We start from the raw sequence: 23,720 nt of genomic DNA, 5'->3' as shown, positions 1-23,720 counted from the left end.
GCAGGGCTCAGTGAACCAGCAAGTAAGCCCAAAGTCAGCACCTCTGAAACCAGGCCAGGCATCTCACAGACCCATCTTTAGTCCTGTGGGAACATTAGTGGTCACCAAATGAGTGATAAACTCCTGCAAGTCAACATTTCTTCCCTTTCAGTAAGAGTTCTTTCCTTCACATATCTATGTGCTGGAAAAGAACCTAAGAACATTGTCCAAATAAATCTAGACTGCAATATAAGATCATGTATCCTGGGGCTGTCCTGGGACTCAGCCTGATCAGATCTGCTGTCCTTGGGGGCAGAGCCCATCCACATCCACTATCTCAAGGCTGATTAGGGCATTCAGTACAATTATCCAACTGAAGAAGGGGTGCAGAGGTGGAAATAGATTTGTCCTATCATAAGTCCATTCTTGCTCAAGGAATATTTCTAGCTCCAAAGGAGACTGCAGTGTCATTGTTAACCCTGATGGGTCTGGCTGCTCCAAGGTACCCGTGATAGTCACAGGTACAAAATCCCTTTATTGCTCTGAAGAAACCTACAGGCCAGGTGTAAGGACCCATTAATCAGGTCAAACTTCCATCTCAATCCAGGATGAGGATTATTTCAGTAAACCAATTTTCCTAGCAAGAAATAGAACTGCACTGAAAATACCTTCTGAACAAAACATTCTTCTCCCCATGGGAGGAAGCATGAATTATAAACCAGGAATTTGACATATGAATGGCAGGCACACTGAAATTCCATGTATTTGATTAATCACTTTGAAAAGCAAGATTATCTTTTTACAGTAAACACAAACATTTTTTTACAATGTTGAGAAGGCTGGGAGCCAGGATACCAATATCAACAAAACTCAGGCATTATGAAGCTAAAGAAAAAGGAAAATAAAACCCTCATCAAAATAATAATCAAGCCATTCATGAGCTGCCTGTCAATACTGCTCTTGTTTTTCCATTCCCAGCTTGGGTCCCTGCTCCCCACAAATTCCTAACATAATTAGGTGAAAATGAGGAGACACTACAAGGCAGAGACCTGTCTGTACATCTTCAACATATAAAAACACTGAGACTTTCATTGTTTCCTAAAGGAAATGAATATTTTAAAGGAAATTACTCAGTAAATGTGATTTCAAAATTGTTTCTAAGCTCACTGCTTTTACATTCATAGAATATTTTTAAAAGTTTTGTTATTTGTTTATTTAATTCCCACAGGCTCTGTGATGCCAAGGTTTTACTGCTATTAGTATCTTGGCTCTCAGACTACTTGATATTGCAAAAAAAAAAAAAAAAAAAAAATTTGTTTCTCTACTCAGATGGGTCCTGTCAGTCAATTGTAGACCAAGTGAGGTGGGTTGGGAGTGGTTGCTTATCACCTGGAGGGCATCTTTATGGCATCAGTATGGATATTCTAAATGTCTACCCAGCACATAGTACACATTCGATTGTGTCATCTGTGGCTACCATCTTGGAGTTGTCCTCCTTCTCAAGTGTCAGCACACCCCACACACACTGCAGAAAAAGTGGGGAGCAAAGAAAGCACCAATGCTGGGGATCTGAGTGGTACTTGGGAGACAGCGCCAGGGAGAGGGTTCAGAGCATTCAGTATGGGAATATAAAGATCAGGTCTGAGCCTCATCTCCACTGCTTACTAAGTAACAACTCTGGGCAGTTTATTCAGCTTCTCCCAGGTTGGAGTTTCTCAGCTGCAAATGGGAGGTGTCTTCCCTGTTCTTTTCTGGCCCAGAGGCCAGTAGGAAGAATCAGATGAGCTAAATATAAAAGGATACTGTGAGCTTTGAATCACCTCACAAAGGTGTGGGATGACCTGTTCTGCTCTCTGAAGTGCCAAAGTCCCTCAGAACAAAGTCATAAAGAACAGGCAAGTCTTGCGCCTTGACACTCAGGGCTTTGACACTCAGGGCTGAGCCTGAGGTCTGCAGCCTTTGGAGGTAGGAAGGAACATTACCCCTTTTAAGCCCTTGCTGACATATTGAAAGAAAATCTGCAAATACACATCTGACAATTCCTGTTCATTTCTCTGAGGAGAAACTGCTGCCTCCTGATAGCTGTCTCTAGAGGGCATCAGAACCCAGTGCACGGAACGATCACAGCACCAAGCAGTCTGCAATGATACAAGACTTGGCCTTTTCACAGATGCTCCCTCCAAACTATCTGCAGATGGCTGGCTTACACCACATCCACTCTCACCAAAATCCAGTGTTTCACCACTTATGGGGGCTCAGCAAGAGTAGAAATGTGCCTACAGGTAGAACCAGACATCACATGGATAGTTAGAAAACATTTCTTCTTTGTTAGGTGTTTTCTTAAATACAGCTTCACTTAAATATAATAAGTGTATGATTTCATGAGCTATGGTCTAATCCTCAACACTGCCCAGTTTCAGAACATTTCCATCACTAAAAAGCTCCCTGGGGGGGCTGGGGTTGTGGCTCAGAGGTAGAGCGCTCACCTAGCCTATGCGAGGCACTGGGTTTGATCCTCAGCATCATATAAAAATAAATAAATAAAATAAAGGTATTGTGTCCAATTACAACTAAGGAAAAAAATAAAAAAAACCCACAAAACTCTTTGGTTCCAACTGGTGGTTAATCTCCACTCCTAGCCCCAGCCCACCATTATCTGATGTCTCCACTATCTGCGGTCTGTTTTCTTTCTAGAAAGTATATAGCAAGGAACCAAATGACATGTAGCCTTTTGTCTTTTTTTTTTTTCCACTTAGCCTAATGTTTCTGAAGTTCACTCCTGTTATTACATGTATCACACTGCATTCCTTTTTGTTGTTGAATACTGTCCCATGTGTCACATTTTGTTTATCCATTCATCTGTTGATGAACATCTGGACTTTTTCCAATGGGCTGCTTTTTTTTTTTTTTTTTTTGGAAGGGGGCCTATTATGAATAATAGTCCCATGAATATTTATGTATAAATCTTGCATAGGCATGTTTTAATTTCTTTTGGGTAGATGCTGGGTAAATCCTGGAATTTCTGGGACACATGGTTTATATACATATTTTTAAAAGTTCCAGGGAAGTGCTAAAGTATAGCCATGTTTAGCCTAAACTCAGAGCTCCAAGAAGGTAGTATGAAGCAATATAACAAAGTCAAGAGGCAGGGATACAGGCACAGAGATGCCTAAATGCATCTAGAAGTTTTGATTTTTTTTAAATACTTATTTTTTAGGTTGACACAATATCTTTATTTTATGTTTATGTGGTGCTGAGGATCGAACTAGGTGAACACTCTACCACTGAGCCACAACCCCAGCCCCTAGAAGTTTTAATTTTTATATTCTACCACCTTCATGTACTTTTATTCTTTTCAAGATAACAGTCCTTAGTAGCATCAATGAATTGGAAATTTTAACTCCTTATTGATCTGACAGCATCAGAATATAAGGTTATTCCAATAAGGGAATCTTCCAGATAATAGTTATTCAAGGGTTTAAAAATTACAGAAATTGTGAATATGTGGATTACAAACAAATTTCCTTTTTGGATTACAAACTGCAAAAAAACCAAAAACAAACAAACAAAAAACAATAACAATAACAACAACAAAACCCAAAAACCAAAAAAAATCAAATCAAACCAGACAAAAAAACTCTTGATTTTTAAACTCTCTAATGTCATTACTCTAGAACACAGAGTGATATCCCCTAGGAAACCATGGATGTCTGAGTTCTTCTGGTCAAACCAATGATCACCTGATGCCATCTGGACCCAGTCCTTGGGTGACTGATCATCTACCTGTTCTTATGAGATTCTGCCCCTGCCTGTCCCCAGCCTGAAAATTAGGTCACAAATCCAGCTCACCATGGTTGTGATACAAAATGCTACAGAACTTTCATCCTATTGAACCAAATAGAAACATTTGTTTTCTCACCAACTATAAGAAAGGTTTGAGGAATATAGTCTTTGAAGGAAGCAATGTAAATACACACACACACACACACACACACACACACGTGCGTGCGTGCGCACGCGTGTATTTTTATTTTAAAGTCCACATTAATACATGTTTTAAAGTCCAAGTGCTCTGGAGATACATGAGAAGATTTAAAGAAATAAAATGGTGGTTTCCAATCTTTCCTGCATGCAAAAAATACCTAGAAATCTTTTAAAAAGAACTGATGGTCGAATTACCCACCTCCTTAACATTCTGATTAAAATGGCTTGGGATGCAATTGGGCATCAGGATTTCTTGAAAGTCCACCCTCTGGGTCCCATGAGTCTAATGAGCAACAAAATTTGGGAAAAACTGGGATAAAAAGTATCCTGCTTTATACCCAAAATACACTGAAATTAAAATCCAGACAGCACTGTTAAGACTCCTGTACTATAAAGCCTTGCATTTGTTCCACAGTCTACCTAAATTATAACCTCCACACCTGGGTTCAACAACATCTTACATAATTTTAGTACCAACTATCTCCCAGTGTTATTTGCCAATCAGGTACCAGGATGCCCTGACTCATTGCCTTTGCTCCTGCTCCCTTTCCCTGAATGGCCTGTGTTTCCTGAAAGTCTTCAAGACCCATCTCAAATGCCACCTCTTTTGGAAAGCCTGTCTGATCTCCTCCATCAGATTAGCTCTTTTCTGTGCCCAGGGCACATTCCTTTCTTTCCCCTGGAGCACCCTACAAGGTGTGCTTTGCACTGTTGAAATTCATCTGTCTGCTATGCCCCTTTCTTCTTTTCCAGACTTTTTCCTTCTTATAGAAGAAACAGGGAAGAGGAGAAGGGGCAGAGCCTAACCCATCCCTAAGTCTAAGAAGGAGAAACAAAGAGGTGAATTGTTGCCACTGGTCACTCCTGAAACAGAACTCTTGGGGGGTTCATCTTATTACAATGAAAATGAGCTACGCCTTTCAGAGTAAGGAAGGCAGGTGAGAGAATATAATACACATCAAAGAGAGATAAGAATCATAAGAGCTAAAGAGACAGACTCTAAGAAAGTAGCCTGAAGTTGAGAAAAGCTGAGGCCCATCTGTCCTCGCTTATTGTCTAAAATGCTAACTGCAGACCAGGGGCTGACATTTACCTGGGAAACCTCCCTAATACATGCATCCTTAAAGAGAACCCACTGATACTTTGCTTTATGCAAGTTTCAATAATAAGAAATGCATTATAAATATCCTTGCAAATAAAAATCAGTTTCAATTTCAGCATAATAATTTTAGTTAATGCACAGCGAAGAGGTAATAAAACCATGTAATAATTCCTAATAAAATTAAAGTTTCTTTTCAGTTTTCTCCTCTATGCTATTACTTGCTCAGAAAATTTGACAAATATCAGTCTGCCAAGGAAAAAGTCTTTACTGGTACCAGGAATTCCAGAAACAAATCTACTTGAAGGGGGGGAAAAAAGTAGGCAAACTTCGTATTACAATTTAATATAATGGAGCTGAGGTTGTAGCTCAGTGGTAGAGCGCTTGCCTAGCATCTGTGAGGGATCAAACCTCAGCACCACATTAAAAAAATAATAAAATAAATAAATAAACAAAATTATTGTATTCATCTACAACTAAAAAAAATTTTTTTTAAAATCAACATAATGAACAAAGGCTATCACCTCACATGGGCAGAGCCCCCCACCAGTTTACCACAGAAATGACTACCACACTGATGGGCACAGTGACAGCCTCCATGGATCTGCAAGGAGAAAGAAGTTCTTCTCAAGAATCAGTGTTCCCAGTGGGGAGGACAGTGTGATTTTCAAGGATGGAATGAAAAGCTGTCTTCTCTTTAGCAGTATCAGATGACGGAATTTGAAGAATTTAAGACTCACCAAGAGTTAGGCTGAAAAAAACTGGGAAGCTGTAAAGAAACCCTTATGCAGTAACTTTATCCAGTTGGGGCAGATAAATCAGCTAGGACAACCTTTCCCATGACCTTCCCACCTCTTTTTGTTTCCTAAATGATTTCCCCAAATTCTCTATAGAAGGAATTCACTCCTTAATTGAGGGATCCTTTTTATTCCCAAGCATCAGCTTAAGGAAAGGCAAGAGCCTGGACAAGAAAATGACATATGCAAAGGTATACACAGGTTAATGACCAGAGAGAAACAAGAAACTGTGTATACAGTGAGCACCAGCTTTTATCCTCCGATTAAAAGCCCATGTTTATTCTTACTTTTTTTTAAAGAGAGAGAGAGAGAGAGAGAGAGAGAATTTTTTAATATTTATTTTTTAGCTTTCGGCAGACATAACATCTTAGTTTGTATGTGGTGCTGAGGACTGAACCCGGGCCACACGCATGCCAGGCGAGCGCGCTACCGCTCGAGCCACATCCCCAACCCAATACCTTCATTTTATTTATTTATTTTTATGTGGTACTGAGGATTGAACCCAGGGCCTTGCATGTGCTAGGTGAGCACTCTACTTGTGAGCCACAACCCCAGTCTAGTTCATGATTATTCTAAAATCTCATCACAAAGTGTATCTCTGCAGAAGGCAAAAATCCTATCAATAGTGCAAATCCTATAAGCTAAACAATTAAAAAAATTTTGTGCACCAAAATTTCTTTATAGGGGCTGTGGCTGTGGCTCATTGGTAGTGCACTTGCTGGGCATGTGTGGGGCACTGGGTTCGATTCTCAGCACCATATATAAATAAAGGTCTATCAACGACTAAAAAATAAAACCAAAAAATTAAAAAAATAATTTCTTTATAACAAAATGAATTTTCTACACTTTTCCAAGTCTCTTATGTCCCAATATTTTACAAGATAGAATGATTTTTACATAGTAGAGCACAGCATCCTGAAGCATATAAGGGTCATGTAAATAATGATTTCACTGGGAGTTAAACACTTTAGACTGACTGCTATCATTCTTGGCAAGAAGAGGCTCCAAGAGAATCCCTGGTTGCTGTCTCCCTGGCTACAGTTAGCCTTGCAACTCCTGATGGATGGGTTCCAACCCAGTAAGCATGAAAATATCTATTTTCCAAAACAGCAACATCCCAGAATGGAGAATCATGACTCTATGCAAGACCTTGAGCAGGGATGTAGACCATCACCCAGGCAGCTGGGACAATCCTGTGGCTTTCTCTTTCTTCTATTTAACAAGGAATGTCTCTGACTTTAGTTACATGGTTGTATGAACAATTACTTACTTTGTAATAGGAGAAGGTTAAGGAATAGGAGAAGATTAGGGAATGAAACCTGGAGCACTCACCCTTCCAGTTGCTCCTCCCCTAAGATCTGGCGAAGGTTCTTAAGGAAGGACAAGGAGACCAAGGCATGGGAATGGCGGATCTTCACATAGCCGGTCACCACCTCGATGAGCCCCATGAAGTTCTCCAGTTCTGAGGCAATGTTATCTACATGAGAAACGGATGGTGTTACTTGGTGTCAGAGTGATGTACACACACAGTGTGGAGAGCAATTTGGTGGCAGGACTTGTTTTGTGGGAGCCTACTGAGATGTTCAGGAGCCAAGAATTAGAACTGCCATCCCCTGTAGCTGGGCGCAGAGATACATGCCTGTAATCCCAGTGGCTCTGGAGGCTGAGGCAGGAGGATAGAGAGTTCAAAGCCATTCTCAGCAATTTAGTGAGACTTTAAGGAACTCAGTGAGACCCTGTCTCTAAATAAAATACAAAAAGCGCTGGGGATGTGGCTCAGTGGTTGAGCACCTTGGGTTCAGTTCAGTTGATACCAAAAAAACCCCCCAAAACAAACAACAACAACAACAAAAACCCCAAAAAACAAAAATAAAAAAAAACTGCCATCCCCTGTCAAGAATGTACTCTCCTAGCTTTAACTTTCAACAGCCACTTCTGGGACAGGCCTCTGAAGCAGAGGAAAGCAAATCTTAGGAGGCTGGGTTCTACAGTTCCCAGGCTGATTAACAAAATGCAAAATCATAAATACCAGACTGCCAATTAGCTAAGGCTGACAAATCTAGGGAACGTCTTTTATTTTTATTTTTTTTTATTTATTTATTTTTTTTTTTTTAATTTTTTATTGTGGGTTGTTCAAAACATTACAAATTTCTTGACATATCATATTCCACACTTTGATTCTAGTGGGTTATGAACTCCCACCTTCACCCCATACACAGATTGCAGATTCACATCAGTTACACATCCATTGATTTACAAATTGCCATACTAGTGTCTGTTGTGCTCCGCTGCCTTTCCCATCATCCACCCTCCCCCCTCCCCACCTCTCCCCTCCCCTCCCCTCCTCTCTCTCTACCCCCTCCACTGTATAACCCTGAGGGTCTCCTTCCATTACCGTGCAATTTACCTTCTCTCTCCCTTTCCCTCCCACCTCTCATCCCTGTTAAATGTTAATCTTCTTCTCCTGTTCTTCGTCCCTACTCTGTTCTTAGTTACTTTCCTTATATCAAAGAAGACATTTGGCATTTGTTTTTTAGGGATTGGCTAGCTTCACTTAGCATAATCTGCTCTAATGCCATCCATTTCCCTGTAAATTCTATGATTTTGTCATTTTTTAATGCAGAGTAATACTCCATTGTGTATAAATGCCACATTTTTTTTATCCATTCGTCTATTGAAGGGCATCTAGGTTGGTTCCACAGTCTTGCTATTGTGAACTGTGCTGCTATGAACATCGATGTAGCAGTGTCCCTGTAGCATGCTCTTTTTAGGTCTTTAGGGAATAGACCAAGAAGGGGAATAGCTGGGTCAAATGGTGGCTCCATTCCCAGCTTTCCAAGAAATCTCCATACTGCTTTCCAAATTGGCTGCACCAATCTGCAGTCCCACCAGCAATGTACAAGTGTACCCTTTTCCCCACATCCTCGCCAGCACTTGTTGTTGTTTGACTTCCTAATGGCTGCCAATCTTACTGGAGTGAGATGGTATCTTAGGGTGGTTTTGATTTGCATTTCTCTGACAGCTAGAGATGTTGAGCATTTTTTCATGTACTTGTTGATTGACTGTATGTCCTCCTCTGTGAAGTGTCTGTTCAGGTCCTTGGCCCATTTGTTGATTGGGTTGTTTGTTCTCTTATTGTCTAATTTTTTGAGTTCTTTGTATACTCTGGATATTAGGGCTCTATCTGAAGTGTGAGGAGTAAAGATTTGTTCCCAGGATGTAGGCTCCCTATTTACCTCTCTTATTGTTTCTTTTGCTGAGAAAAAACTTCTTAGTTTGAGTAAGTCCCATTTGTTGATTCTAGTTATTAACTTTTGTGCTATGGGTGTCCTATTGAGGAATTTGGAGCCCGACCCCACCGACTGTAGATCGTAGCCAACTTTTTCTTCTATCAGACGGCGCGTCTCTGATTTGATATCAAGTTCCTTGATCCATTTTGAATTCACTTTTGTGCATGGCGAGAGAAAGGGATTCAGTTTCATTTTGTTGCATATGGATTTCCAGTTTTCCCAGCACCATTTGTTGAAGATGCTATCCTTCCTCCATTGCATGCTTTTAGCCCCTTTATCAAATATAAGATAGTTGTAGTTTTGTGGATTGGTTTCTGTGTCCTCTATTCTGTACCATTGGTCCACACGCCTGTTTTGGTACCAGTACCATGCTGTTTTTGTTACTATTGCTCTGTAGTATAGTTTGAAGTCTGGTATCGCTATACCGCCTGATTCACACTTCTTGCTTAGCATTGTTTTTGCTATTCTGGGTCTTTTATTTTTCCATATGAATTTCATGATTGCTTTCTCTATTTCTACAAGAAATGCCATTGGGATTTTGATTGGCATTGCATTAAACCTATAGAGAACTTTTGGTAATATCGCCATTTTGATGATGTTAGTTCTGCCTATCCATGAACAGGGTATATTTTTCCATCTTCTAAGATCTTCTTCTATTTCTCTCTTTAGGGTTCTGTAGTTTTCATTGTATAAGTCTTTCACCTCTTTTGTTAGGTTGATTCCCAAGTATTTTATTTTTTTTGAAGATATTTTGAATGGAGTGGTTGTCCTCATTTCCATTTCAGAGGATTTGTCGCTGATATACAGGAATGCCTTTGATTTATGCGTGTTGATTTTAAATCCTGCCACTTTGCTGAATTCATTTATTAGCTCTAATAGTTTCTTTGTAGAGCCTTTTGGGTCTGCTAGATATAGAATCATATCATCTGCAAATAGTGATAATTTAATTTCTTCTTTTCCTATTTTTATGCCTTTAATTTCTTTCGTCTGTCTAATTGCTCTGGCCAGTGTTTCGAGAACTATGTTGAAGAGAAGTGGAGAGAGAGGGCATCCCTGTCTTGTTCCAGATTTTAGAGGGAATGCCTTCAGTTTTTCTCCATTCAGAATAATGCTAGCCTGAGGCTTAGCATAGATTGCTTTTACAATATTGAGGTATGTTCCTGTTATCCCTAGTTTTTCTAGAGTTTTGAACATAAAGGGATGCTGTACTTTGTCAAATGCTTTTTCCGCATCTATCGAGATGATCATATGGTTCTTATTTTTAAGTCTATTGATGTGGTGAATAACATTTATTGATTTCCATATATTGAACCAGCCTTGCATCCCAGGGATGAATCCTACTTGATCATGGTGTACAATTTTTTTTATATGTTTTTGTATCCGATTCGCCAGAATTTTATTGAGGATTTTTGCATATAGGTTCATTAGAGATATTGGTCTGTAGTTTTCTTTCTTTGAAGTGTCTTTGTCTGGTTTAGGTATCAGGGTGATGTTGGCCTCATAGAATGAATTTGGAAGTTCTCCCTCCTTTTCTATTTCCTGAAGTAGCTTGAAAAGTATTGGTATTAGTTCTTCTTTAAAGGTTTTGTAAAATTCTGCTGTATACCCATCGGGACCTGGGCTTTTCTTAGTTGGTAGTCTTTTTATGGTTTCTTCTATCTCCTCAATTGATATTGGTCTGTTTAGGTTTTCTATATCCTCCTGACTCAATCTGGGCAGATCATATGACTTAAGAAACTTATCTATGCCTTCACTATCTTCTAATTTATTGGAGTATAAGGATTCAAAATAGTTTTTGATTATCTTCTGTATTTCTGAAGTGTCTGTTGTGATATTGCCTTTTTCATCCCGTATGCTAGTAATTTGAGTTCTCTCTCTTCTTCTCTTCACTAGCATCGCTAAGGGTCTGTCGATTTTGTTTATTTTTTCAAAGAACCAACTTTTAGTTTTGTCAATTTTTTCAATTGTTTCTTTTGTTTCGATTTCATTAATTTCAGCTCTGATTTTAATTATTTCTTGCCTTCTACTTCTTTTGCTGTTGTTTTGCTCTTCTTTTTCAAGGATTTTGAGATGAAGTATGAGATCATTTATTTGTTGGTTTTTTCTTTTTTTAAGGAATGAACTCCAAGCAATGAATTTTCCTCTTAGAACTGCTTTCAATGTGTCCCATAGATTCCGATATGTTGTGTCTGTGTTTTCATTTATCTCTAAGAATTTTTTAATTTCCTCCTTGATGTCTTCTATAACCCATTGATCATTCAGTAACCTATTGTTCATTCTCCAATTGATGTATGCTTTTTCCTTCCTTCTTTTATCGTTGATTTTCAGTTTCATTCCATTATGATCAGATAAGATGCATGGTAATATCTCTACTCCTTTATATTGTCTAAGAGTTGCCCTGTGACATAATATATGATCTATTTTTGAGAAGGATCCATGTGCTGCTGAGAAAAAAGTGTAACTGCTTGATGTTGGGTGGTATACTCTATATATGTCAATTAGGTCTAGGTTATTAATAGTGTTATTGAGTTCTATAGTTTCCTTATTCAACTTTTGTTTGGAAGATCTGTCCAGTGGCGAGAGAGGTGTGTTGAAGTCTCCCATGATTATGGTGTGGTGGTCTATTAGACTCTTGAACTTGAGAAGAGTTTGTTTGACGAACATAGCTGCACCATTGTTTGGGGCATAAATATTTATGATTGTTATGTCTTGTTGGTGTATGGTTCCCTTAAGCAGTATGTAGTGTCCCTCTTTATCTCTTTTGATTAACTTTGGCTTGAAATCTATTTTATTTGATATGAGTATGGACACGCCTGCTTGTTTCCGAAGTCCATATGAGTGATATGATTTTTCCCAACCTTTCACCTTCAGCCTATGTATGTCTTTTCCTATCAAATGCGTCTCCTGTAGGCAGCATATTGTTGGGTCTTGTTTTGTGATCCATTCTACTAGCCTGTGTCTCTTAATTGGTGAGTTTAAGCCATTAACATTTAGGGTTATTATTGAGATATGGGTTGTTCTTCCAGCCATATTTGTTTATTTCTGTTACTAAACATTGTTTGTTTTCCTCTTTGATTGTTTCCCCCCCCCCCTTTCCTGTCCTACCTCCCACTGTTGGTTTTCTTTGTTATTTTCCATTTCCTCTTCCTGTAATACTTTGGCTAGGATGTTTTGAAGAGATGGTTTTCTAGCTGCGAATTCTTTAAACTTTTGTTTATCGTGGAAGGTTTTAATTTCATTCTCCATCCTGAAGCTTAATTTCGCTGGATACACAATTCTTGGTTGGAACCCATTATCTTTCAGTGTTTGAAATATGTTATTCCAGGATCTTCTAGCTTTCAGAGTCTGTGTTGAAAGATCAGCTGTTATCCTGATTGGCTTGCCCCTAAATGTAATCTGCTTCCTTTCTCTTGTAGCTTTTAAAATTCTCTCCTTATTCTGTATGTTGGGCATCTTCATTATAATGTGTCTAGGTGTGGATCTCTTATGATTTTGCACATTCGGCGTCCTGTAGGCTTCTAGGATTTGGGATTCTGTCTCATTCTTCAAGTCTGGGAAGTTTTCTTGTATTATTTCATTGAATAGACTGCTCATTCCTTTGGTTTGGAGCTCTGTACCTTCCTGTATCCCAATGACTCTTAAGTTTGGTCTCTTAATGTTATCCCATATTTCTTGGATGTTCTGCTCATGGTTTCTTAACAGTCTTGCTGAGCTGTCTATGTTCTTTTCCAGTTGAAATACTTTGTCTTCATTGTCTGATGTTCTATCTTCTAAGTGTTCTACTCTGTTGGTAGTATTCTCCATTGAGTTTTTAAGTTGGTTTATTGCTTCCTGCATTTCTAGGATTTCTGATTGCTTGTTTTTTATAACCTCTATCTCCCTGTATAGTTGATCCTTTGCTTCCTGGATTTGTTTGCGTAATTCGTTGTCGAAGTGATCTTTCATTGTCTGATTTTGCTGTTTAATGTCTTCCTTGATACTCCAGATCATCTGAAGCATGTATATCCTGAATTCTTTATCTGACATTCCATCTGCTGCAGCTGTTACCTCTTCTAAAGTTGCGTTGACCTGCATTGCTTGTGGTCCTTTCTTTCCTTGTCTTTTCATACTGCTTGCGTATCTTTCCTGCAGGTGCGGGCGGCGGCTCTGCTCTCTCCTTATTCCAATTGGGGTGTCGTGGCTACCACGCCGGCAGGTCACTGGGCCTGTTCTGGGAGCTGGTGGCGGCTCTGTTCTGCCCCTACTCCAATTGGGGTGACGTGTCTGTCGTACCAGCAGGCCACTGGGCCTGTCCCGCTGGTCGGTCGCAGATCTGCCCACCTTTCGGGCACGGGTGGAGGCTCTGCTTTGCCCCTACTGCAATTGGGGTGTCGTGACTACCCCGCCTGCAGGATGCTGGGTCTGTTCCTGGCAAGGGAGGCGACTCTGCTCTGTCACTACTCCAATTAGGGTGGTGTTTGTACCCCGCCGGCAGGCTCCTGGGCCTGATCCGCCGGTCTGTTGTAGGTCTGCCTACCTTGAAGGCGCGGGCGGCGGATCTGCCCTGCCCCTCCTACCACGCCTGCGGACCCCTGGGCCTGATCTGCAGGTTGATCACTGGTCTGCTCACCCTGCGGGCACTGGTGGCGGTTCCGCTCCACCCCCACTCCAATTGGGGTCACGTGACCACCACACCGGCAGGGCCTGATCCGGGCGTGGGATAAGGATCTGCTCTGCCCCTACTCGAGTTGGGGTGACGTGTGTACCACACTGGCAGGCCACTGGGCCTGACCCGCCAGGCTGTCACAGGTCTGTTTACCTTGCAAGCACGAAGGGCGGCTCTGCCCTGCCCCTCCTACCACGCCCATGTACTACTGGGTCGTGGGTCTGTCCACCTGGCGGGTGTGGGTGGCGGCTCCGCTCCGCCCCCTCTCCAATTGGGGTCACGCGGTCACCACGCTGGCGAGCCGCTGGGCCTGCTCCGGGGGCTGGCGGCGGCCCGGCTCCTTCCCTCTGGCTCGAGGACAAATTGAGGAGACTCGGGTGACTGAGCCTCACCCCCCTTACCAGGAGACCAACTGCTTATGTCACCGCTGGTATTGATGAAGATCTCTCCTCCACCGCTTTCTGCTGACATCAGATCTCTGCCATGTTGGTATCCTATGCGAATGGCAGCATTTCGTTCCCCTTGCCAGGCAACCCAAGCAATGGGTGAGTCCTGACCTGCCCTCAGCAGGACCCGGACCGAGACACAGTTTCCGCGGGCTCCTAGCCCCGGTCCAGGGAAGTTCCGGGAGCCGGAACTCGGCCGCTCCGTGCTCGGTGTAAGCTCCTATAAGTGTAAGCTCCAAGAAGCAGCCCCCGCGGGCTCAGTTCTGGGAGCCGGAATTCGGCCGCTTAGTGCTTGGTGTATGCTCTGATAGTAGCAGGGTCCAAGAAGCAGCCTCCGCGGGCTCCGCAGCCCTGAGCCAGGGCGGTTCCGGGACGGTTCCGGGAGCCGGAACTCGGCCGCTCTGTGCTCGGTGTAAGCTCCTATAAGTGTAAGCTCCAAGAAGCCTAGGGAACGTCTTTTAAATATGCTCTGTCAACAGATAGTACTGCCTCCACAGTGCAAGGGCATGACTAAATAAACAACATTTTCTCAGCCTCATTAGTAACTGCCTTTGCTGTATTTCTAGTTCCTAAGATACAGGGATCTACATTTAAGGTTCTATCTTACTAAGACTGAAGGAAAATACATCAGAATGTTAACAACAGCTATCTGCAGGTGATTTTTAAAGGCTCATTTCTGCAGCTCTAAGTTTTTTATAATGCTCATGTCTTACTTTTATAACTAGAAAATAGTTAGAAAAATAGTTGTCAATACAGATGTAGAAATAATATAATAGAAATGGCAGATTTTCTTTAATCTTGATTAGCCTACCTTTTCTCATAGCAAAAAGAAAACAAACTTGTTCAGCCTATGTCAAAATTATGATGATGACTATAGTGAATTAGATGTGATTCAACAAATAGGATTTTATAGAACTTTACTATGATTTATGAAGGTTTGCTTAATAAAAGGTTGTGTTTTGCATTGATTTGATTAAAAAATACAAGAATAAGCATACTTTCTTGGAGGATAAGGCCTCATGTTTAATGGCTTTCCAAGAGAAATTAAAGGAAAATTTAAATTGGAAAGATAAGAGGTTGTTTGTAATTGATGTTTTAAGGATAGCTTTTGAATTTTTAGATGTGGGGCTTCCTGCCCTACATCTCTCAGTTAAGGCTTGGGAACTCCCTTCTGACAAAAATGTCCCATTATCCTAAATCCAAATGATTGTCTGTGTTGGACATACTTCTTCATTCTGCATGATCCTGTACCAATTTATTTTCAAAGTACTTTTCCATGAATTTAATTCATAGATGCAATTTTTATCTCCAGGAAAGGAAGTTTAAACAAACAAACAAAAAAATTAGGTACTTAAAAGGCATGTTCTAGGGATGAATAGATTGAAAGTAAACTAAGAAATGTTCCAAGAGCAAAAAGAACACAACTGTAGAAGAACCACGAAGAGTTCTAGTTGCGCAGAACAGGATTATCTCCATGGTGGGGCAGTGGGTGAGTGGTGTAAATAAGGGATATCAAAAAATCCCAAAGAACCAAACAAAAACTGATTTCTGCTATCTCTAAATTTCTCTATCTCTAAATATGAATAGGAAGGGCAGCAGAATACAACAGACACTAGTATGACAGTATGTAAAAACGTGGATGTGTAACCCATGTGATTCTGCAATCTGTATACGGGGTAAAAATGGGAGTTCATAATCCACTTGAATCAAATGTATGAAATATGATATGTCAAGAGCTTTGTAATGTTTTAAACAACTAACAATAAAAAATATTCTAAAAAAACAATATTACATGAAACTTAAAAAAAAGAAAACAAATATGATGGAAAAGTAAATCTGCAGAATAAATTATTAGTCACTTCTCTCTTTAGACTTTTAGAAAATTAAAAAAAAATCTTTTTTGTTTTAATATTGTTTTGGTTGTCAATGGACCATTATTTTATTTATTTATATGTGGTGCTGAGAATTGAACTCAGGGCCTCATGCATGCTAGGCAAGTGCTCTACCATTGAGCCATAACCCCAACCCTCAGAAATTTTTTTTTTTTTACCAAAGAACTTATAAATATATTTCTTTCAACTGTGAAGTCTTCTTCTTGTATTTATTCTGGCTTATAAAACTATCAGTACCTTGACCAAGTGGTCCCAATGATAGAGAATTAAAGGTACCATTGATAGAAGCCCTTGAAAATCAAACATCAGAAGGGAAAATATTGCAAGATAAATCACTGGGAAATGCTTTGCCCAACTGAAATTTAGAAATGTCTTACCAGGAATGCCATTTACTAAAAAGTAAAGATGGTTCTACAGGAGTGAGACCAAAGCTTTACACATATGACTCAGAATCAATTTGTATTGTTTTGGCTCTTAGAAATAAACTGGAAGATCTATCATTGTTTTGTACTTAATAAAATTTAATATAATATTAAACTCTTCCTTTTGCTCAGTCTCAATATATTTAAGTAACCAAAACTCTTTGGACTTAAAAATATATGGATCTGGCTACAGCTGGGCTAGCTGAGTCATGCCTCTCTGATCCCTCAGTCTCTTCTGGGGTTCATGTGTGCTGGTACGTGTTTCTCCTGCGTAAGATATGACTAACAGTGAGATGAGGGATGACCCCTTTTATAGGAACAAACTGTGCCAATGGGAAAAACAGACTGCCTTTCAATCTTTTTTTTTTAAGTCTTTGAAGGAAACTCAAGGAAAGAGGTCATGTGGGAGGTTTATGCACCATGCTGTTTTTCTTAAGCCCATTATTTTAGTTGTAACTCAGAGACAGGTTCAGGAAAAACATCAGCAAAAGAAAACCAAGACATCCATTCATCTATCCAGTGAGGTGGGATACTTACTGCCTCGTCGGATATTAATGAGCAAATTGCCCTTGAAGATGGTACATCCTTGGAGCATCTGAGCAGAAGTAACAGAATCAATAGTCTTTGTTTTCTTCTCTTCTTCACAGACTTTGGGGCAAGGACCTTCGCAAGGGATGCAGTACATGCTGTTGAAGGTTCAAAAACATAGAAAACTTAAGTCTGCCTCTTTGCATTAAAATTTTTTAAGTATAGGCTTTAGTTATTACAGCATGCATTACAAAAAGCAATTGTTTTGAAGTGTGCAAGTGGTTACATGGCATCACACTCTCAAGCCCACCCACAATAAGCCACTCAAATTGCAACCAAAAGGGGAAAGTGCCTGCAAAGGAAAAGCATGTTGCTTGTTTCCAGACAAAATGCGTGATCCATCCTGGAAGCATGTGTGTATCATAGGCTGTTAACTGGTATGCCAGCTGGTTCCATGTGGGAGACACAGACTTTTAGAAAGGAAGCTCTGGGGGCTCTGGAAAATAGAGCTACTCTCTGATGTTATGGTCCTCACTTGCACACCTGGAGTAGTAGCAGGGAGAGTCAGCAGGAACAACAAAAGCACTGCAGTGCCTTTGCTACAAACAGGAGTCTTACTCCTGAGGTCAAGTGTCCAGCAAAGCTCAATGATGGATTCAAAAAAGCATAGATCCATTATTTTTTTGTTAAAGCACAACTGAAATTATTTCTTGACAGTGTTTTGCAGAAACTTGTAAATTGATCCAAATGTTGTTTTTGCTATACACACAATAAAAGCAGGGAAATTCCATTACATTGTAATGAGCTCCCATTTCAAATACTATCCTGAACATGTCATAAACCACCAAGAATCAGAGACCAGCAAGACTGGCATTTTTCCTGTTTATTGACCATTATTTGGGAAATAGCAGACAAAATGCTAACCCAGCAGCTTAAGGACCTTTGGGATCTATAGCTATATATAGAACCAGGGTCAGAAAGTTGGGTCAATTTCCAAACAAGATAAATGATACAACCTTATGGGACATTTGTGTAACAGGATGGTAAGTTGGAGAGTCACTCTATTTACACTATTGTTCTTAAAAGATCTTTTTTAAACTATATGAAGATAAGTCAAAATATTCAAGAAAAGTGGCATTAAATCATAGCTATTTTTATTAAATTCCTTCTCCCTCCCCAGAATATTTTATATCTAAAGCAAAGATGCAGGGTTTTGCTTTGTTTTGTTTAAAAGCTTGCAGGTAAACAAAATTTCTCTATCATCCTCCTATTTCATGTTGGGAAATGAGGTCAGGGTCTCCAAAGTATCCTGTAGGAAGTAGACCCACTCAAAGGGGGAATAGTCCTCCTTCCTCTAAATTTACACTTAAGCATTCTCATTTCCAGCTTAGGGACTAGCTTCCTTTCAGCTTTTTTTTTTTTTTTTTTTTTTTTTGGTGGTCTTCTATTGTTTCTAATTTACCTAGATAGCACATAAGGCCCCCAACTATCTCTTTAAAAAAACTTATTTAAAAATAGTTATAGATGCACAGGAAGTTACTAGGATAGTATAGACAGGACCCATGTATCCTTCACCCAATTTCCTCTAATGGTTACAACATCTTACATAATGATAATGAAATATCAAGACGAGGAAATTAACACTGGCACAATATGTGTATAGAGTCCTGTGTTGTCTTACCACTGTGGAGACTTGTGTAATCCCCACTGGAAACAAGAAACAGAACTATTCCAGCACCACATGGATATCCCCTGTGCCACCAATTCATTTTCCCCACCCCAGTTTCTAATATCCCTAACTCCGAGCAACCACTAATTTGTTCTCCACCTCTTTTTAAATTTTATCATTCTACGAATGTTTGGAATCATGTAGTATGTTACCATTTGAGATTGTCTTTCTTTACATAGCACAATGTCTTTGAGATTCATCCAAACTGCTAGGAATTTCAGTGGGTTTCCCCTTTTTATTGCTGAGTAATATTCCACAGTGTGGACATACCACAGTCTGCTTCACCATTTACCTATCTTAGGACTGCTGAGTTGTTTCCAGTTTCTGGCTATTACAGAAAATGGTGATGTGAACAACTGTGTGCATGGTTTTGTTTAGATATCATTTTTCTGGGTTAAATGTCCAGTGTTGCCATTGCTGGATTTTAAAGTAAGTGTATATTTGGTTTCTCTCCATCTTTTATTCAAATAGAACATATTTCTTTGTTCAAATGTCTAAAAATCATCTAGCACTTAAAAATTTTTTTGTAAGAAAGTGTTTTGATAATGTACTTATAGATTGAGCTTCTTCAAATTCATTTTGGTACAGAGAGTATAAACAGTATTTGAAAAATATTTTAAGGTAAGGGTTAAACAGGTCTCAAAGACTGAAAAGGAGCATTTATTATTTCTTAATGATGTTTTATGTTAAAACAGAAAAGGCAGGTCTGTAGTTTTGAATAGACTATAATGGGTAGGAAAATAATTGCTCATCTTTTTAAGAATACCCTGCAGAGAAAGAAAAAAACAACACTGCAAACATAGAGTGTTCTCACTCTGACTGTTGCACTGGTGGTTGCAGAATGACTGAATGCATCCAGGTAGCATAAGAAATTACATGTGCAGATCAAAGGTGACACTGTATTAAGTTCATGGACCAGCTATCCCTTTCCTGACCCCACCCCAGGAAGGAGGTGGTGTCTGAATTATAGCTGAGCCTTTACTGGGCACCAGGCACTTCTCCAGGACTCCATATACACAACAATAAAGTCCCTTTGTGTCCTAAAGCTGTGCTATAGCTTGGACCAGAACCTCCTGCAAAGGTCTACCCTGTTGAAGGATTAGTTTTGAGGCCACTGGGAAAAACTTGAAGATGTGAGGCCTATTGGAAGGTCTTCTAATCACTGAGGATACGCATTTGAAGAGGAGATTGGGCCCCCAACCCGCTCCGGGCTCATTTATTCCTGACCACAAGGTCAATGGTTTTGCTGCACTACACACTCCTTGCCATGATGTGCTGCCTTGCCATAGGTCCAAAGGCTACCTGGCCAACCAACCATGGATTGAAACCTCTAAAACTGTTAGCCAAAGTAAATTGTCTCTTATAAGTTGACTATCATTTTGTTATAGCATATAACATTTTGTTATAGCAATAGAAAGCTGGCTAACACTGGCTGCCAGTAAAATGTAAAATGCAGTAGACTTTTAGTTATAGGTGTACACAATACGTTCATTTTTAATTTATTTTGATGTGGTGCTGAGGATTGAACCCAGTGCCTCACACATACCAGGCAAGTGCTCTACCTAACACATGGATTCAGCCACAATCCCAGCCCCTTATTTTTGATATAATAAATATACATATATTTTTGGCTTATTGGAGTTCCTGGCTCACTTATCATTTTGAAGTAGTTAATTTTTTATATTACAATGTTCATAGAAATTATAACAGGCCAAAAGTTGTGTTACACCTAGTATTATGAAAGGATATGAGTTTTATCATTGGTTTGAATGGCAGCCTGCAGTAGAAACAGCATCACTAAATATTGCACTAGAAACAGAACTTCTTTAAGAGAAAAAAATAAAAGAAGACCTATTTGCTGTAGTTTACAGATGCAGACTGCAGCAAATATTATACTTAAAACTAATTTTATTAATTTTAAAACTAATTTCTAATGGTATTTGTATTTGTAGAATATGATTGATTGATTGACTGCAGTTCAGAGAATCAAATTCAGGGCCTCACACATGCCAACCATGCACTCTATTATTGACCTACATCAATAATTCCCTAGTTTTATTCTGAAGAATCCAGATACACAAGGGTCCTCAGGTGTTTATTGTGTAGGAATCATAAATCCCATTGGTACAGAACTTTCCCAAAAGTTCTTTACTCTGCTGCAGGGGAGGAAATAGTAACCCCAAACTTCTATCTTCTTTTGCTTCCAGAGTTTTATCACTATATTTTGTAACTAAATCTAATTTCTCACTTTCAAAAACATAAACTAATGACAAGTTATAGAAGCCTAGTGGCCACAGATAGGAGAAATGTCATTTGTTATAAGGAATTCTACTTCCTAAGTGAAATTTCAAAGTTTAGGAAAGAAACTAAAGGCCACAAAGACTACTGAGGGAGTCAGAGGATGAGAGAGTGAGAGAAAGGAGAAGGGAATGGGAGACACAGTTTACTTTAAACTACTGCTTATCCTCAGCAGCTGCTAGTTCATGCACAGGGCCTATGCCTGCGGTAAGATGTACCAGGCCTGCTCATGGGCCTGGAGGATCCTGTAGGGATGTTTCTTTCCCCTTGCTCTCCCAAAGCTTTCCTTGAGCTAGTGTTAGTAGCAACCTGGGGATGAAAATCTAAAACCACAGGCCCCTGCCTCTCAGGTAGCAGCGTGGCAAGTGTACAAGGAAAAGGTGAATAAATTCCAGGCATCAGACCCAGGAAGCTAGGTACTTAATTTCAATGGTTGGGAAGTATACTTTTAAAACAAAACATAAATTGAAAAAGCAAAACACACACACATGTGTGGGTGTGAGAACGTGCTAACTGCTACCAGATTCTCATAAAAAATGTAAGTTATACTAGCCCTCTCAAATGGATCCAGTTGGGTTAATGTCTGGAAAGTCCTGACCAGATGTGGCAATTGGCAGAGAGCACCCTTGGTAGCCCCTGGGACTTGCAATGGACACTGACCTCTGGGTGCCGTTGCGGATGAAGCCTGAGGGGCACTCCTGCATGCACTCGCCGTCGTGGATGACGAAGCCCTCAGAGTCACTGCTCTCAGCGCTGAGGATGTTGGCACAGAAGTCGCGCTTCACGCAGCGCCATCCCTCGAACCTGTAGGTGTCAGGCGGGCAGGCAGGCACACACACGCCCTCATAGAAGTAGTGCCGGCAGGCCACGCAGGCTGTGTCATTGTCTGGTGCGTGGCAGCTGCCCAGGCATTCCTGGTGGCAGCATTCATTGTTCTCGGTGCACGCCCGCTTTCCGCACACGCTCGGGCACACTGTGGGGACAGAGGAGAATTGGTGAGACCCAGCAGGGCCCGTGTAACAGCCTGCTGCATCACCCGCTGCTACAGCCCACACCAGATGGCCTGTGGAAGAGGCAAGCACACGACCTTCCATGACATCCCCACAAAGAGAATCACTGTCTTTTCATCCAGTATTAGAAGAGCAGACAGCACTGGCAGGTTTCAAGTCCAGTCTCTTTTATGTACTCCTTGTTTGGAGCCACTGGCTTCTAATGACCTTGATCCCCCTCTTTTCTCATCTGTAAAATGGGGGTGAGAAGGTGCCTGAGGCCTAGGTGAACATGGGGAAGCCCTCTAGGAACCACAGGGTTTATCAGAACTTTAAAAGGCAAATATAAGTAGAATTCCTTATAACAAATATGGCAGTACCCCCTTAGGCACTATGATACTCCAAGATCCCCCAGTGGTTTCCTGAAACCCTGGATAAGTTTTTTTTTCTTTTTTATTAGATTGTGGGGGGTACACCTCCTGTGTGTTCCCTCTGGAAACAATTCAAAATCCTTCATGTGTAGAAATGCTTATTTTTAAAATAATTAAACCACAATATAGGAAAGATGGTGCCACTTGGGTTTACAAAGCAGCTTTAGAAGTTTGTTTCTGCTTAAACTACATAAAGTGTTTACTCTGAATAAGTGATGATTTTAACTCAGAACCCAACCTATTAGGTAACTGAAGTCACTTTGTCACATGGTCACTGTCAGGCCCCTGAGCCCAGGGGACCACAGGAATTTAGAGTCCATTTCCCCTACTCAATCCTCTCAAGTCAAGGGAAAGCAGTGCTTAATGACCACAGATCCACAATTCACATCTCAAGGAGATGAGTTGGCACTCATTTCCATAACAATGCTCTATGATCACACTCTATGGGCTGTTAGCCTTACTCCTAAATAACGTATAAATCAACAAAATATGAAATCTGGTTTGTATTATGTGTGTCCTACTTTTTCCTTGAGTGGGAAAACAATACAAAATTACTTAAATATGTATATTTTTGACTCTGATGTGCAACATTGAGTGAAGGTTCTAAATATTTTTTTCTTATAAAAACACATGCTTAAAAAATATCAGAGAGCATAGATGAAGGAGTATAAAGAAAGCACAAATCTATCTGCCCACAAATGGCCCCTTTATCATCACCTCCAATGGATCCTTTATATGTTCATGGACAAATAAAGACAAATACAAGGATCAAGCCATTCAGAAAGAATGTTTTGGCCATTATAGAGAGTGAATTTCATGATTGTTTAATGGTAAAGTTATATCCCATTGTGGAGTCTCCTATTATCTTCTATTACCATTATGAACATCCTCAACATTTCATTAGGCTCACTTTCCAGGATGAATCTTGCTAAGTCAAACTTTCCTCTGGAAAGTTTATACTAACCTACAAACCTACTAGTTCCATTTAAAAATTTCTGTTTCAATGCAAACATGGATTCAAAAACCAATATCAGAACTTGGGACATTCAAACAAATGTCACCTCTGAAGAAAACTGATGAATTCTCATGATACTGTCAAGTTTAAAATAATCTTGCAATTTTCTCCTTTGAGATCATCTTGTAGCAGGAACATCAGGTTACTTTCCATTGTTTTTTTCTTATGCTTATGCT

At 40.1% G+C, this 23,720-nt stretch overlaps 1 protein-coding gene across 2 annotated transcripts in view; it reads right to left on the bottom strand.

Annotated features, from left to right (window-relative positions):
* The window catches only part of Igf1r (insulin like growth factor 1 receptor), a 309,374-nt gene that overhangs the window by 56,596 nt on the left and 229,058 nt on the right, over positions 1-23,720 (bottom strand). For both annotated transcript variants that reach the window (XM_046436272.2, XM_046436277.2), the window contains 3 exons: positions 21,770-22,082; positions 17,092-17,240; positions 7,192-7,336 (listed from right to left, as the gene is read on the bottom strand). In XM_046436272.2, the coding sequence (XP_046292228.1) occupies positions 7,192-7,336; positions 17,092-17,240; positions 21,770-22,082 (607 nt within the window). The remainder of the gene's footprint in view (positions 1-7,191; positions 7,337-17,091; positions 17,241-21,769; positions 22,083-23,720) is intronic.

The sequence above is a fragment of the Marmota monax genome, unplaced genomic scaffold (assembly GCF_021218885.2).
Source record: "Marmota monax isolate L192 unplaced genomic scaffold, Marmota_monax_Labrador192_F-V1.1 WCK01_AAM20220418_F8-fsc00005, whole genome shotgun sequence".
Taxonomy (NCBI): Eukaryota; Metazoa; Chordata; class Mammalia; order Rodentia; family Sciuridae; genus Marmota; species Marmota monax.
Note: the sequence above shows the minus strand (reverse complement) of the source record. Positions and strands in the feature narration are given on the sequence as shown.